The sequence below is a fragment of the Mytilus trossulus genome, chromosome 14 (genome assembly GCF_036588685.1).
Source record: "Mytilus trossulus isolate FHL-02 chromosome 14, PNRI_Mtr1.1.1.hap1, whole genome shotgun sequence".
Classification (NCBI taxonomy): Eukaryota; Metazoa; Mollusca; class Bivalvia; order Mytilida; family Mytilidae; genus Mytilus; species Mytilus trossulus.
The window spans coordinates 19,254,342-19,272,644 of NC_086386.1; the positions used below are offsets into that span (position 1 = coordinate 19,254,342).

An 18,303-nucleotide genomic window follows, 5' to 3' on the forward strand; every position below is an offset into this window, starting at 1 on the left:
CACTTATGTTTCATTGAGGTTAACTCTTTCTACGTTTAGTTGGAATATATTAGGTCATTTAAGGTCAATATTAGGGTCAAGTTGTCTTAATCATGTTCACGCTTTGCAGTAAAATCCGTTACAATCAAGCGCAGAACAGAAACGAAAATACTCACATGCATCCTGAGGCCAAACGTGTTTAATGTTGGGTATTCGTCAACAAATTTCTGAATCAAAAAGCTTGACAGATTTCGGAAGAATGCCTAACATTAAGGTTTTCAGTGGAAGTTCTCATGTTGATCTTGCACAGAAAATCTGCGATCGTCTTGGAATAGAACAAGGAAAAGTTGTTACCAAAAAATTTAGCAACGGTGAATGCAGGTGATCATGAGTGATTTTATCTTTATTTTGTATCCATGCCCATGGGGCACCAACAGACTATTTGACCTGAATAGTGACATTAATTGAAAATTAGGCTTTGTAGTTGATATTTCTGATGTGAGACAGTTGCCCCACGTATTGATAGGTTATATAAAAGTTGGTTTTTAAAACACTATAGTGGATTTTGGGAAGCAGGACAAATCGAATGTAGGACAGAAAGTCACAGGACAGAAAGGACAAAAAGTCACGGACAAAAAGTCACAGGACCAAAAGTCACAATTATTTGTTTCTGATTATTTTCTTTGAATAAAAAACGCTTATTTCTACAAAAATATTTTTGTATTTTTCTTGAACTATTGTATACAAACCAACTTTGTAAACAACATTTATCAAAAAAATATCAAAGATGATAAATAATTGTTAAAAAAACAAAATGTCAAAGTGGTTTGCCACTTAAATGGCTTCATGGTGCCAAGAAATCTTTCTTTTGCACGATTAAAACTAAATAAATCTTTATTTTTCAAGTATAATGACACATTTCTTAACTTTAATATGGATATATGTATTTAAAAGTAAATATTTCAAGATATTTCTCTTACATATTCAGACAATTGTCAACATATTATTTGTGACTTTTTGTCCTGTGACTTTTTGTCCTACCAAATTTGTGACTTTATGTCCTGTGACTTTCTGTCCGTTTACCGACAAATCGCCCCACTGGCAAAATTCCCCATACCAAATCGCCCCACTATTAAAAAATAGTCCCTAACGGGTTTACCAACTCGCCCCACTTTTAAAAAATATAGCCTCAATTGTGAAAAGGGTAAAATCCCGTTAATTTTCCGCGGTCAACTTGCTCCACTTATTGAAAAAAGGTAAACAGGTAAAATCTAATTCAATATATAATTTTCAGGTCTTCAAACTAGCCCAACTCAGAGACATATATGTGTATATATGTCTCTGCCCCAGGCTATAATAAATAATAGGTTTGTTTGCCCAAACGCTACCTACCCAGAAAAAAGCTGCCTACTCAAATTCTTTTATTGTCCTGATTTGAAGAAGTTTTTTTTTAATCAAATAGGCATGAAGACTAATAAACATATGATACTTCAATTTCTTTTTTTGAAAAAAAGAAAGAAAATGCCTACCTACCTACCCACTCTCTCAACCTTTGGGTAGGGTTTGGGCTAATCAAAATATTTTTAAGTGTGGCCCCACTTAAAATGAAAACTAATTTACACAGAATACAAAAAAAAACAAAATTGATTAAACCATTAGTTTCTAAGTTGAATTAAGTTAAACATTCTTAAAATATAATTGCAAATACATTTTCGTATCATTCATTGGAGAATAACTTTAAACTTGTAAGCTTTTTGTCGAGCCTAAGCGATCCTACTTTCCGTCGTCGGCGTCGTCGTCGGTGGCGTCCACAAATATTCACTCTGGTTAAAGTTTTTGAAAATTTAATAACTTTCTTAAACTATACTGGATTTCTACCAAACTTGGACAGAAGCTTGTTTATGATCATAAGATAGTATCCAGACCTAAATTTTGTAAAAATAAAATTCAATTTTTTCTGTATTTTATTTTAAATGGACTTAGTTTTTCTGCGGGGAAACATTACATTCACTCTGTGGTTAAAGTTTTTAAAATTTGAATATCTTTCTTAAACTATACTGGATTTCTACCAAACTTGGACAGAAGTTTGTTTATGATCATAAGATAGTATCCAGAAGAAAAGTTTGCAAAAATAAAATTCCATTTTTTCAGTTTTTTACTTATAAATGGACTTAGCTTTTCTACGGGGAAACATTACATTCACTCTGTGGTTCAAGTTTTTAAAATTTTAATAACTTTCTTCGACTATCCTAGTTTTGCACCAAACTTGGACAGAAGCTTGTTTATGATCATAAGATAGTATCCAGAAGTAAATTTTGTAAAAAATTTAATCCATATTTTCCATATTATACTTTTAAATGAACTTAGGTTTTCTACCAGGAAACAACACATTCACTCTGTGGTTAATTTTAAAAAAAATTTAATAACTTTCTTATACTATTTTAAATTTGTACCAAACTTGGACAAAAGCTTGTTTATGATCAAAAGCTAGTATCTAGAAAGGAAATTTTGTTAATAGTTGGTACCTGTGTATCTGTATTTTACTTATAAATGGACTTAGTTTTTCTTCCAGTTAACATTACATACAGTCTGCAGTAAAAGTTTTTAAAACATTTATTCGATTCATAAACTATCCTGAAATTTTTACCAAACTTGGACAGAAGCTTCTTACAATCAAAAGATAGTATCAAGAGGAATATTTTTATTGATTGTTTTCCTCATTTTTGTTGAGCCTGGGAGTTACAGCAAAAGTAGGCGAGACACTGGGTTCCGTGGAACCCTTACAAATTTTATTGTATAGCAATCATAATCATACAATTGAAGGATTTCAATTAACAGCAATTTGATGTTATAGCACTTCACTAAGGTTTTCATAGGTATTGAAGTGGGACAGGGACATTATAGATTTACAACTGGATTGCATCTTTTTTCATAAAAGGGGTGGGTTGCATTTGACACTAATAAATTCATTGTGGTTTATCTATTTGTCTCGTGTGGGGCTAGTTGGCAAACCTTATTTTAGCGGGATTTCAGTCCTTTTCATAAGTGGGTTATGTTGTTCAACCAAGTGGCATGAATTGGTAAGCTCGAGTAAGCTGCCTTATGCGAGCACCCTGGATTTGTGTCCTACCCAATAAATGCTGAAATACGTGCCATTGTTATCATCTAGCTGGTTACTATATTATTTACAACTTATTTGACTGTTTTTTCATACTTTACATTCTGGATTAAAAAGAATATGAACAGAAAAACCTTTAAGTCATATGAAACGAGTGAGTGGTGAAAAATAATGTATGTTCAATTCTTGAACCAATGCATGTATACATCATAAACTTAGTCCTCTGTGCACGATTTTATCATTATTTTCGCAAATATATCATATAATCGTCAATTTTTTTTCTCTCTGTTTGTTATGATTTAACAAATATGGTTGCTCATTAAATGCCGTGTTTTGAAGCCAAGTTTTACCAATTGTCACTTTATAGTAAACAAATCACAAAAAGCATGGGTATTGAGCACGTGTTTAACATGTATAATAAGATATTTGTTTATTTCAATGACAGATCCATGCATATTGTGGTCACCGGATTTTTACGAGGAGGGTTACGCTCGGGTCACTGTGCATACGGAAAATATGTCGGCGAATTGCTTGCTGGAAGCAAGCAATGAAAAATAAGTAAACTTCTTCTAAATGTGGACAAATTAAAGAATTTTCCTCAGAAAAAAGTACATGTACATAAGTTGTATAATGAAAACTATCCATTTAGTTACAAAAAACATATGCATATTTTTTTTTAATTTGAGGTTTCTTATGACTTTAAATGATCGTCGATTTTCCCAAAAGTTTTTAAGTTGCACATAGGAAGTAGAGCTCATTAAGAATCCTTGTGTAGTTTATTATCACCTGAGCTTTTGGATAAGATGTGAAAGAACATATGTATGAAATATTAAATCGCTGAAAATCTCTAAAGACAAGTAGTTAAGATTTACCAAATTGCAAAAGTCGTAGGAATATTGTTTGTCGTCAATATGTAGTACAACGTTAGTAGTCTATTATATAATAAGATCAACTGTTCATGCTGTTGGCGGCAATTTCAAATTAGCAGACGAAATTTTTATATCTTTTCAATTTCTAGGCAGGTGTTCAAATTAGCAGAAATTTGACTTGGTTTCTAGCTATATGTACGCTGGACGGAGTCACTGTCCAATTAAAGAAAATAAGAAAAAACTTTGCAAACCTTTTCACAACAGTCTTCAAATAAAAGATCTAAAAACTTATTTTCATCATTATAATTCATGACAGCGATGTTTATTTTGTTCAACCGCTAGCTTTATACAGAAAATCGCTGACAAATAGTGTTTAAATTTGACTAAAATCGTATCTGATTGACAAAGAAGAAATTGTAAACACAATAAAATGGCTGCCGTGAAGACAAAATTTTACAATATCGGATCCGATTCCGGAAGCGGATAATGGTAATTCCGGGTTTGGCGGTCAACTACAAAAAAATCCAGACAGGTGACAAAATACATCTATGCATAGTAAATGAATATAAACACTAGATTTTAAAAGCAAAAGATATATGTTAAAGAAAGAAATGTTCAGCAGAAAATATTTTATACAGACACTCAAAACTAATACTTTGTGACAAATTTTAATGTCAAAATCCAATACAATGTGACAGCTGGGAACAGTGTATCTAACAATATATATGTTCATGGTCACACTACAGTATACATTTTCTTTATCAGTGATAAATGATGATAATGCATGTGAGATGCTTTTAAAGTGTAAACAAATTACTGCAATTTTAAAGGGGTATTTTTTTTTCTCAATTTTGTAGGGTCAATTAAAGTAGCTGGAAGTTTCTTACTTTTTATTTTAATAATGCAACTATATTATATAATACCTGAATGCAAGCAAATAATATGATATATAAGTGGCGTCCACTCTACCCTCTCTTGTTTGATAATATAATGAACCAAATAAAATATAGGAGTTGTCCCTGGATTCACCCCCCTCCTGTTTGAGAACTTGGAAACGGTTGAGATTCCCACCCCTTCAGAGGGGGGCCAGGGCCCCCCTTTTTGGGAAAAAAAATGGTTGCTTATATAGGGAATCACTGAAGCGTGACTGGAGCGGGCCCCCTCTTAGCGCAGTCAGTGGGCCCCCACTTATGAACATTTCTAGATTCACCAGTGCCCAGCTTAACCATATATATTCATGTATGGGACAATATAACAAATCAGATGAAATAAAGGGGGAGTCCCTGGGGTCACGGTACACCTTCCTGTTTGAGAACTTGGAAATGGTCAAGAATCCTCACCCCTAAACCATATATACACATGAATGGGACAATATAACAAATCAAATGAAATATAGGGGAAGTCCCTGTGGTGACCCCAGCTCTCCTGTTTGAAAACTTGGAAACAGTTGAGATCCCAACTGTAAAACAATATATACATTTAATGTCTGGGCCAATATAGCTAGTTGAATGAAATAAAAGGGGAGTCCCTGGAGTCACCCTACCCCCTCCTGTTGGAGAACTTGGAAACCGATGATATCCTCACCCCTAAACCATATACATTAATGTATAGGACAATATAACAAATAAAATGAAATTTTGGGGAAGTCCCTAGGGTCAACCTACCCCTTCTTGTTTGAGAACTTGAAAACCGTTGAGATCCCCAACCCTAAACCATATATATTCATGTATGGAACAAAATAGCAAATCATTTACATTTTTGGAAAATGACGCAGTCATTGTTCCATAACTGCCGACCTGAACTTCATTACATTTCTCTGCCTACCGCGCTTGGTTTCGTATTTCCTATTTTCCATACAAACTGGAATCTGCTTGTGTTATCATTATGCATCATTGTGTAGTATTAAATCAGCCAGGACCCAGTTTACACTGGTTTTTGCTTGTATTCCACTACACTTGAACAAATTGTTGTAATTTGACGGGAACCAGTTTTAGAATTTGTAAACTACAAAACGTAATCGGTTATTGTTCATTCCGTTTTGGTGTTTCATACCGACTTATATGGTTTGAATAAGCTTAAGACCCTTCAAACATTAATGTGATAGGTATATTAAAGATTGTTTTACAAAAGGATTGAACTGTTTTACTTTCAAAGTCGTACTATAGGGATATCTGTCATATACGGATTTCCACTCTCACCGGTTAATTTCTTCTTTTACACGTGCTTTGGAAACTTCCTGTTTAATCGCAAGTTTTAAAATTGTTTTTGAGTGAATTAAACTTATTTTAACAATCATGAAGCGTTCCAGAATCATTTTAAAGCAGTTTCTTCTTCTCTTTGATGATGGAAAATAGGTTTTCTCAAGAAAATACCGCAAACGATCGCAGAGGAATTGAAACGTACAAGTCAAGTCGGCACCTGGTCAAATTGGCATCTAGTCAAATCGGCACCTATTCGACGTCAATTCGGCATCCAATAATATTTGTTATAATATTTTCTATTCAATTAATTAATTACTGTTACCAAGTACATAGTGAATATGTTGTTGTGTATTTTGGTAAACCACGAAACGAAAGTGAATATGTAGTGTATAAAGGTAAACAACGAAGCCCTTACCAAAGCTGTTGTTTTAACAATTAGACAATTTTTGTAATTGTAAAAACAAGTCAATTAGAATTTCAAACTAGAATTCTTTGACAAATGTTTGAAACTATCTGAGTTTCATAAGACCTTTGATAGCAGTAACAAAAAGATAATTTACTTAATATTTTGTGGGAGTAGGGGGTTCAGACTTTGTGGTATCAGGTCTGTTTGTGCCCAATACATTTTCGCACCCTACACATTCGCACATTCACACTCTACTCATTCGCGCCCAATTTTAATTCAAATTCAAGTTGAATAATTGGAAAATCATGGTTGTTGTTTTAAATTGCTTTGGTGTAAATACTGAATGTATTTATAGCTTGGTATGAGCAAAACATTGAAGATTTTAAAGGAAGTAACACAAAAGATAATTGTTTTTAACAGCTTGGTCCCATTGATCTGAAACAACGAAACAATAAAACATAGAAACCAAAATATAGCAATCCACTAATATAACCAAAACATGATTAAATTTATTCAACACGCAGAAACAAACAACTATAGTCAGAATCTCACTTCATTTTGAAACAAGTCAATGAAACAATTTATAGCAATACACTAACCAAAACATGATTGAGAGTTATTCAACACAAAATAAAACGTTGACAAAATACCACTTTATTTAGAAAGGATTATTATTATTTTTAGCAATACCTTATCCAAAACATGATTAAGATTTATTCAACACAAAAAAAAAATTGCTGTCTCACTTTATTTTGAGACAATGACAACAATTATACTTATAAGAAAACACTTGCTTACAGAGTTATTAAACACAAAACCAATTAAGATTGGGTGCGAACATGTAGGGTGTGAAAGTGAAAGGGGTGAAAATGAGTGGGCGCAAACATGAATGGAAGCGAACGGACCCAGATTCAGACTATGTACCAGTGAGAAGTATACAAGCCTTTCTACGGTATTTATTTGTACAATTCAGTCTTGACCTATTCATTTGTCTTAAAAAAACAGCCAGTTGTCACCTTCACTTCACACACACACACATATACGAATATCAATTATATGCTCACGATACATGTTGCATTGTTAAACTAATTACGGTATGTGAAAATCAAGACTTGCATAAAAGCTATCCCAATATTAGAGACAGTGGCGTCATTTTTCTTCAGAGCTTTCAGCTCTTTGATTAATATGGGCCAGTCAGTCAGACCTCAACTTGTACTTCTAGCAATCAACGAAAACCAATGTTAACTACCAAGTAGAATAACTGCAATCATTGCAAACTTGTATCACTGCAGACTCACCATAAAAATATACATTGATATATGCATTGCTTTTGAAACCTTGATTACATATGAATTATTTGCCTTAATAATTAACTCATTAGATTAATATAAATTTACTTTAAATGAATGATAAATGTTGAAGCAACATTGCAATAGTTTTCATGATTACATTTGCCTTGGTTTTTGGTTAACTGCCTTCAGTGCTTACAGCGCTTTGATTTATAAAGTGGGACAAGTTTGTGAAAAAGTGGGGGGATTTGCCAGTGGGGCAATTTGTCATGGATTCTGGATTTTGCATGTTTTCAAAAAATTTATATGGCATTTGATTTTATCATTATGAATATGATAGTAAAATTATGTGGGATTGTGGCTTAGACATAGGTTTTGGTGGCCCTGGGTCTATTCTCCCTGAGTTCTTTCGACCATAGAGTATTTCCCTACCTACATGTATATGAAAAATTATTAATACATTTTATCTATGAAGGATAACATGTAGATTTTGGCTTATATCTCTGAAACCAAAGCATTTAGGGCAAGTCTGATTTGAGGTAAAATTGTCCCTAGGTCAAGATCTTTCTGACCTGATTTTTTCAGACAAATTAGACAATCCCTAGTTGGGTTGCTGTCCCTGAATTAGTAATTTTTAAGAATTTTTGTTGTTTTTGGTTATTATTTTGAAAATAATCATAGATAAAGATAATTTGTAAACAGTCACTATGTTCAGCGAAGTACATGTAAGATCTACAAATAAGTCAACATGACCAAAATAGCCAATTGACCCCATACTAAAGGAGTTAACAACTTTTCATAAATCATTGTAATCTTTTACAAAAGTCCTCTCCTGAACAACGGAGACAAATTAAACCAAACATGGCCACAGACATGGACAAAAGTAGAAGGCATTGTCTGCCCGTAACAGCATGCGGGTACAAATAGTTAAATTGCCATTCATAGGCTATATATGTACCCGCACACACACCTGGTTTTATAATAAAATGCCAATGGCTTGGGAATGAAACATGAAATATTCACAGAAATTGTTGATAATTTCGTGTAGAACAAGTGAAGAGTGTGAAAAATAATATATTAAAATTGTAATAATTAGATAATAATACATTTACATAATCAGATAATAAAACTTTGCAAATTAATTGCACTGATGAAAAATGAAACTGTACAGTCCTTGTAAAAGAAAAACATGATAAAAGTTAATACTTTTCAGTATAAAACTGAAAGTAGACATGATATATCCTCTATATCATGAACAGTTTACAATAGGAAAACTAGAAGTATTCGACAAAATCAACCAAAAAACTTAACTAATAAATGCAATGCAACAAAGTCTATTTAAAACTACAATTTAAAATAAAAACCTGGTATTACTTTAGGCTTTTTTCCAGTCAAATTTGTTTGGAATTTTTTGTCTCTGTGAATGTTTCATTCCTCTTTAGTTTTTGTGTTTCCAGTTCTTCTTTTCTCTGCAGCTGCAATTGACTCAAAGTTTCTTTCATTCAAATGTATAAAATAAATTGACTGATACTTTAATTTTGAACATATTGTTCCGATTCATGATAACTTTGAAATGTCTCCTCGCATGTATATCACTCTCTTCCATTTGAAGAATTTTTATTAACTGAGAAAAGCTGTTCACTTACATAAATGTTTATAAAAGTCAGTTGTTATAATCAATTTATTCACTAATTGCGACAAATTCCGTATTCAGGTTTCATTAACGATCTGATGCTATTTTATTATAAAACTGTATGCTGGAACACGTAGCCTATGAACGGCAATTTGACTATTTGTACAGGCATGACGGTATGCACAGACACTGCTAAAATAGAACATTGCCGAAAAAGGCATTTTTTTTACTTGTATCAATATCTCTAAAACTAGAGTAATTACCTCTTAAACTAGAGAAAGAGTATAATGGTTTCATTATTTCATGCATCAATTGTAAATAAAAATATCATGTAACAGGCACAGACTCAGCCTCTTTGGAGCCTGTAGTTTTTTGTTGTTGCCTATTATCATAAAAACTATGATATGTAGAGAGAAAATCCTTTTTCAGTGTTGAGATTATACAATTTGTTTGTTGAGAAGCAGTATTTAATTATAAATCTTTATTTTCAGTGTTGAGATCGGAGAGTCTGTCCGTGGAGAAGATGTGTACATTGTACAGAGTGGTTGTGATGAAGTGAATGACATGCTGATGGAATTGTTGATCATGATAAATGCCTGTAAGATAGCATCTGCATGTCGTGTCACAGCTCTCATTCCATGTTTCCCATACGCTAGACAGGACAAAAAAGATAAAGTAAGTACTTATAAAGAACCCTGCTCAATTTTTCTTTACTTCAAGTTTTAAACATATCTATTTAAATATAAGTGATTAAGATGTCTAAGTAGTTAATCTTCTATGGTAGCAAGCCTTTTACTGTCAGCACTTGCTCTTAGAACTTCTATGTGGAAAAAAGGTAACTGAAAGGACCTTGTTCGGGTTTGGTATTTGGTTGTTATAGCCTGGCATCATCATGAACATGTAAAAAAATCCTTTGAGAGGTTTTGGAAAAAAAAAAAAATGTTATTTTATATGCTGTGATATTGACTTTCATCCTTGTATTTCAGAGCAGAGCTCCAATATCTGCCAAATTGGTAGCCAATATGTTGTCAGTAGCTGGTGCAGATCACATCATCACTATGGACTTACATGCTTCTCAAATTCAGGTTGGTCACATTTATTTGGGATTGCTTTTGGTACTGTGGATTCGTTAATTTTCGTTGGATACTAATTTTAGTTGATTTTGTGGGGACAGGGAAACCACGAATTTCAATGTTCAACAAAATACAGATTTTCTAAAGGAATGTATGCAGAATTTGGCTAAACCACAAAATTACATTTCCACGAATACCCAAGTTTTCATCAATCCACGAGAATTGGTACCCACGAAAATAAATGAATCCACAGTAAATAAAAAAGAGAGACAATTTTAGTAGTCATTTTGACATATGGATGTATTTAATAAGATTTTGAAAATAATCTGTAGATACAGTGAAATGTAGCGACTATCAAACTCCATTACATTCTTCTCTTTAAAAGACCTAAATACTTTTAGCTGATTAATTTGTTTTATCTTTGCAGGGTTTCTTTGACATTCCAGTAGACAATTTATATGCAGAGCCAGCTGTTATTAAATGGATTAAAGAGAATATTAAGGATTGGAGAAACAGTTGTATAGTTTCCCCTGATGCTGGAGGTGCAAAAAGGTAGGATTTGGGCAACTAGCATCATATTAACTATTGAATAATGTAAGCCAACTTATTTTTGTGGATGATTTATTTGGCGTTTTTCACTTTCTAGTCCAGGTCAAGGCTATTAGGTTTTGCAATTTTCAATTAAACTTGATATAATGATCCAAGTTTTACATATTCTTGTCTTATAAATTTATTATATTCACATAATTTTTCTACTTACGAAAATAAAATGCTTAGGAAAATAACTTGGTTTACAGTATGATTATATTAACCGCCATTACTAGTACTGCATTTGTTAGCACTTACAAGAACTGTTAATGCATTCCAATTTTTGTCTCCTAAAAAAAGCACAACATAGTTATGCAGCTGCTGTTTCAGATTGCGTCGACAATGTATTAGATTGTGATGAGGTCAATGAAATTTGATATGCTACCAGTATTGTACTTATTGTTTGCATGGAGATTTTTTTGGACCCAAGCCATTGTCTATTGTCTTTGAAAATTTTTGCTAAGTTTAAATGTATTAGTTTGAAATTAGGTTAGTTTATTAACAACCAAGATTGGTAGGTCTATGATTTTTGGTATTAACCAAAAAAGTTCAAGATTTTCCAGCCTGCCAGCCCTAATAATATTCACTTGTTAGGGGAAACCAAAATACATTTTTCCATGGCCCTATCACTGTAGGGCCATGGAAAAATGAATATTGATATCATCTTACATGTGTATATTATTAGGCTGGCAGACTGGAAAATCTTTAATTATTTTGGTTAATACCAAAGTGTTTTGGTTTTAAATCGGGTACAAACAATCATTTTTGCATGGCCATACCTGTTCTAGAAAAAAATAATAAAATAATGATTAATAAAAGGATGTTTTTTTTCACAGGGTAACTTCTATGGCAGATCGTCTCAATGTTGACTTTGCTTTGATTCACAAAGAACGTAAGAGAGCCAATGAGGTGGCATCAATGGTACTGGTGGGAGATGTGAAGGACCAAGTGGCTATCTTATTGGATGATATGGCAGATACTTGTGGTACATTCTGTCATGCTGCTGAAAAGTATGTAATCGGATGATTTAAACTATAGACATGATAGAACTTATATTTTTTTGGGGAAAATAGTACTTATATTTTTTGGGGAAAATATAATGTCATGTAAACTGCTAACAGAATAAAAACACTTTTAACAATGTGAATAGGGATGAGCATTTTTTTAAAGTAAGTAAAATAAAATTCAAAAAAGTTCGAATATTCCGAAAATAAAAACTCATGCAAATTTTCTTAGATATTTGTCTATAAAGTGTTAAGGTCAAGTGACAGTAAATGGGCTATGTCACAGATTTCAGTAAAATTTTGCATACAACTCTGGCTCGATGAACTTCAACTAAAAATCGAAATAATAATGCATTTATCTTATTATTATTTAAAATATTACTGATTGAATTCTTACAAAATTGGTGAGCATTTGTATAGAAAGCACATAAAATCGGCATAAAACCTTCTAAAATTTGTCTTAAAATTACAAAATCTCTAATTCTACTCCATAGATTTTTCTTAAAAAACTATATGTTGTTGATACATAAATTACCGTTAAAATGATATAAAATAAAGATAGGGTCACCGACTTCGTTTTTACGGTATAGATCATTCAATGTTGTGTTCTTTGTGAAAAAATACTATAAAACGTCGAAATAATTGAAATGTCGCCGTGTTGCCGGCCGTAAAACGTTGATTTTTGACGTTTTTCACTACAAACAAGGTGTAAAAAAGATTTTTAGACAACAAACGAAGTCGGTGACCCTATCTTTATTTTGCATCATTTTAACGGAATTTTATGTGTCAACAACATACAGTTTTTAAAGAAAAATCTATGGAGTAGAATAAAAGATTTAGCGATTTTAAGACAAATTTTGTATGTTTTTTCGCTGATTTTAAGTGCTTTCTATACAAATATTCATCCATATTAAAAGAAATCAATCTGCAATATTTCAGATAATAAAAGAGATAAATGCATTATTTTTTCGATTGTCAGTTGTAGTTCACTGAGCCAAGATTGTATGCAAAATTTGAGCAAAATCTGCGACATAGCCCATTTACTGTTCCTTGACCTTAAGTTGTACAAAAATTACAATAGAAGTAAAAAAAAAACCATATTGATTCTTGATAAAGAGCACCATTTCAAGCATTTGGTAATGCCTTACTGTCTTTAAATTTCTGTTTGCCAAAAACATTTTTAAGATTTCATGCACATATATTTACTTCAAAAGAGTCAACAACATATATAGGGTGAGGGTATGATAAAAATAAAAATGGAGTAATAGCTCTCAGTACATTTTTTTTTGTATTTTAGATTGATAGAAGCTGGAGCCAGTAAAGTTTATGCCATCTGTACACATGGGATATTTTCTGGTCCAGCAATTACACGCATCAATGAATCTGTGTTTGAAGCTGTTGTTGTAACCAATACAGTACCTCAGGAAGAAAGGCAAAAACAAGCTCCAAAAATACAGGTACGGTTTAAATTTAGACAAAAAATGGTTAAAATATTGATTCCTTTCTTTTAAAAGTTTTCTAACCTTGAAAAACTTTTAAAACTTTTCTATTTAGAGTAGACTGGTTGGTCAAGGTCGACATAATGAGCTTAGGCTGGCATTTTATTCCTTCCCTTATGCTTGCATACATACATACATATATATACCATTTCACTGGAATCTCTTTAGTGTGTTTTAAACCATATGGCAAAAGTAGAGAATTCAAATTTAGTCAAGATGCAATATTTTTAAAACTTATGAATTCGAAATGCTCTAATTTTAAAGACCAGTAGAAATATCAGCAAATATTGCATCTAAATTTTTATCTGCATGAAATACTGTGTAATATCCACTGACCTAGCTAAAACAGGAATGTGACAATATTGTGTAATATTTTAGGGCACATATTTATTATTATTCAATAACTCTTGGTTAGATAGTCTGAAGTAAAGCAGATATTCGTTGATTAATGAGTGTACAGATTTATCAGTTATTGAAATGAAACAGTCCAAAGAAGAACTGTATTTGATGTTATTGGGCCATTTTTTCTTTGTTTATTTTTCAGTGTATAGATATATCCGTTATTCTAGCTGAGGCTGTGAGAAGAACACACAATGGAGAATCTGTCTCATATTTGTTTAGTCATGTACCATTATAACAGGTAAACAATTATTTTTTCCATACAATCATGAAGTAACTCACTAAATTGGTGGCCTTCGGCTGTTGTTTTTTCTATGGTCAGGTTGTTGTCGCTTTGACACATTCCCCATTTCCATTATCAATTTTAATTCTATCTTGCATTCTTTTTGTCGAGCCTTCGACTTTAGTCGAAAAAGCGAGACTAAGCGATCCTACATTCCGTCGGCGTCGGCGGCGGCGTCAACAAATATTCACTCTGTGGTTAAAGTTTTTGAAATTTTAATAACTTCCTTAAACTAAACTGGATTTCTACCAAACTTCGACAGAAACTTGTTTATGATCATTAGATAGTATCCAGAAGTAAATTTTGTAAAAATAAAATTCCATTTTTTCCATATTTTACTTGTTAATGGACTTAGTTTTTCTGCGGTAAACAGTACATTGAGTCTGTGGTTAAAGATTTTAGAATTTTAATAACTTTCCTAAACTCTTCTGGGTTTGTACCTAACTTGGACAGAAGCTTGTTTATGATCATAAGATAGTATCCAGAAGTAAATTTTGTAAAAAAATAAATCCATATTTTACTTGTAAATGGATTTAGTTTTTCTGCGGGGAAACATTACATTCACTCTGTGGTTAAAGTTTTTAAAATTTTAATAACTTTCTTAAACTATCCTGGGTTTGTACCAAAATTGGACAGAAGCTTTTTTATGATCATAAGATAGAATCCAGAAGTAAATTTTGAAAAAAAAAATCCACTTTTTCAGTATTTTACTTTTAAATGGACTTAGATTTTCTTTCATTTAACATACAGACATGTAAAGTCTGCAGGTAAAGTTTTTAAAGCATTTATTAGATTCATAAACTATGCTGGATTTTTACCAAACTTGGACAGTAGCTTCTTACAATCAAAAGATTGTATCAAGAGGAATATTTTTATTGATTTTTTTTCCTCATTTTTGTTGAGCATGCGATTTACAGCAAAAGTAGGCGAGACACTGGGTTCCGCGGAACCCTTACAAATTTTTTAAAGCAGTAAACTGTCTTATTAGTTCATATACATAAGTCAATGACCTGCAGATATCCTAAGTATCTGATAGAGTTCTTTAGTTTATCTTTTGGAAAACAATTGTGATATTGACATAAAACATTGAGGCTTTACATGAGGGCTATTCCAGAAAAAAATGTATGGGAGAGTTGGAAGGCACATTTTAATAATAATACATGGGTGATGGGTATCAGAGCAACTTTTCAACTATTATGCACTATAATTCTCAATTACAATTGTCTGGGTGGCGAGTGCTGACAAAAACTGCCTTCTAACCCCCCCATACATTTTTTTTTTGGAATAGCCCTCATGTACATTAGCACTTATAATTCACAAATGCCCAAGATGGACAATGTAGTGTAAGGAAAAGGTGAAATATTTTGTGAGTACAATGTTTATTCTTAACATCGAAATATGCATAAAAATACACATGATGTACATTGTATTTTATATAAATTTAACAGTATTTTTCTCAAAATGGTAAAAACTAAAATCGCATTTAAGTCATAAATGATAAAATTGCAATAATAAATGCACTCAGTAATTTCAGAATTTACAGTACCTGTTTTATAACTTCATTGTGTGATCTAAAGTTGTCACATTATGTGTATACTATTATTTAAATTTGTATTATTATGATTTCAGAAGAATTATAGTACTGCATCAAGTTGTTGTTAGTGAGAAGACTTCACCAGTAAAACACATCATGTTAATGGATAGATTGTTATAAAATCATGTTTGATGTTTAGGAAGATTATGTGTATCTACTGCAAACATTTAAATTTTCATTACTTCATATTTCTTTTTTCCTATTATTTTTATTTGTCACATTGTTATGACCTGATGTACATACACAAACCTTGTTATTCAAACATCTATCATTTGTCAATGTGTTGTAAGATTGTAGAGGATCTACTTAAGATATAAATGTCAGATTGACTGTTTCAATAAAAAAAATATGGTAGAAAAGTAGGGGGAAAATTTGAAATTAAAAGTTCACAATTTTATTAGTTAATGATTCGATTAAGAAGATTTGAAGTAATGATGATTCAAACTGTACATGGGGTTAAATATAGTGCTATTGATAATTATGTTTCAATTTACTTTATAACATTACTGACAAAGAATTGCAAAATTTTCACAAAAGAAAATTTCAATAAGTACTTCATTGAATTTAAGAATGAATGTTTTGTTTTGATATTAAGTATGTCATGTATGTGAAATTATTAAAAAATTATAAAAAAAAAAAGCTGTCTAACTATAAAAAATGTTTCTTTTTCCATAATATACTAAATGTCATCATGTGTTTATACCATTGTATTTTATATTTGTGAAATGTTTCAACATCATGCTGTTATTCTTCTTTGACCATTTTAATATTTTGTCTCATTTCATTAACAATTTGTTTTACATTCCTTTAAAAAAAATCCCCCATGACACTATCTAAAACTAAAAAACCGAGTAAAAATTGTTCTCCATTCAAAAAAACTGTCTATTGTTTAAACTAAGCAGCTCTAGAAAAGAGTATTTATTGCACTCAGGGTAATTTGAAAACATGATCTAATTGTTGGTCAGGTTATTAATTTCTGTATGTTTTATGCATTTCAATGGGTAAAATTGTTCATTAATATTATGGAATTACAATCAATTTTTATTGAAAATTCACAATTGTCATCAGATTTTGTTGTTATTATAAATAATATGTCATTTTAAAACTTTGCACTTTTGAAATTAATTTTTATTGACCTTGAAGTGACATTTCATGTATACAATGTGTTGTATTATATGTTTTGTAAAAGAAAGTCTGTATTGAAAAGGAATTTCTGTAGTTATTTTGAGGAATTAATGTTAATAAGGGGTTAATATGACCGTATCTGGGGAAGGGATTTTAAATATGGCTAGTTCTGGAGTGTGAATCTCCCGGGATCTAAAATACCTGGAAATAATCTATTACAAATGATTAATAAATAGAATGTTTATATACTTATTATAAGTAAATAGAATTTCAATTGACTTATTATTCTTAAATAGGATTTTAATTTACTTATTATTAATAAAGAGAATTTCAATTTACTTATTTTTAATAAATAGAATTTTTATTTACGTATTATTAATAAAGAGAATTTCAATTTACTTATTATTAATAAATAGAATTTCAATGTGCACATTTCACACATTAAATTGATATTATACCATGCTAAATGTTCTCATAGATAGGTTCCATGATAAATGTTCTCATAAATAGATAGAATAGATGTACATGTATAAGGTTGTGTCTTTTTTCATAATTTTGTTTACTCTTTAATATCTTTATATTTTTTAATATCTGCAAAATGAAAAAAAGGTCAGTATGTAAATTTTTAAGAATTACAACATAAAAATTATAATAATTAGCATATGAAGTGCTAATATTTTTTATTAAGAATGATTAACAAAGGATATTTGTTATTAAGAAAGTGCTAGATTGTGCCAGTCAATGATGTTTATATATTAATGTGATAAGATAATGTATAGTAACCTGGAACCTGTTTCACACAAAAAACCTGGTGACTAAGATTGATCATAAGTCATGAACAGTTCAGTATACTTACAACCAATCTTAGTTGTAAATTTAATGTGAAACCAACTCCTGGAACCTGTTTAACAGATATATTCAATTTGAATAAGGTTTTGACCTCATGTAATTATGTTTTGAAATTCATGGATTCACATGTTAAAAATAAAACTCTTCAGTATTGACAACTATCTTTTTCAATTTACCTTTAATAGTGTGGTACGTCTAAACACCAAAATTTAACTCTAAAATAAGAAGCGTATTATGAATACATACATCCATCCTGTGTGCAGATACGATGACTATAAAGGGTCCTGAGTGCACTTTGTATGTTCTGAGTGCACTCAGGAGGTCCTGAGCGGTGTTTAGACGTACCCTTAATAGTGTACCAATATTGCCATACATAGTCAACAAATAATGCGGA

General features: G+C 31.4%; 1 protein-coding gene across 1 annotated transcript; it reads left to right on the top strand.

The window, feature by feature from the left end:
* Window positions 1-89: 89 nt before the first annotated feature.
* On the top strand, window positions 90-18,067 carry LOC134695592 (ribose-phosphate pyrophosphokinase 2). The gene is made up of 8 exons (XM_063556869.1): window positions 90-360; window positions 9,987-10,170; window positions 10,482-10,580; window positions 10,996-11,120; window positions 11,993-12,166; window positions 13,458-13,617; window positions 14,204-14,299; window positions 15,971-18,067. Exons 1-7 carry the CDS (start codon window positions 182-184, stop codon window positions 14,294-14,296), a joined length of 1,014 nt encoding a protein of 337 aa, XP_063412939.1. The 5' UTR covers window positions 90-181; the 3' UTR covers window positions 14,297-14,299; window positions 15,971-18,067.
* Window positions 18,068-18,303: the final 236 nt, after the last annotated feature.

Coding starts and splice junctions, on each gene's coding strand:
- LOC134695592 (XM_063556869.1), top strand. CDS start 182: ATGTTGGGTATTCGTCAACAAATTTCTGAATCAAAAAGCTTGACAGAT. Junction 12,167..13,457: donor TTCTGTCATGCTGCTGAAAA/GTATGTAATCGG, acceptor TTTGTATTTTAG/ATTGATAGAAGCTGGAGCCA. Junction 13,618..14,203: donor AACAAGCTCCAAAAATACAG/GTACGGTTTAAA, acceptor TTTATTTTTCAG/TGTATAGATATATCCGTTAT.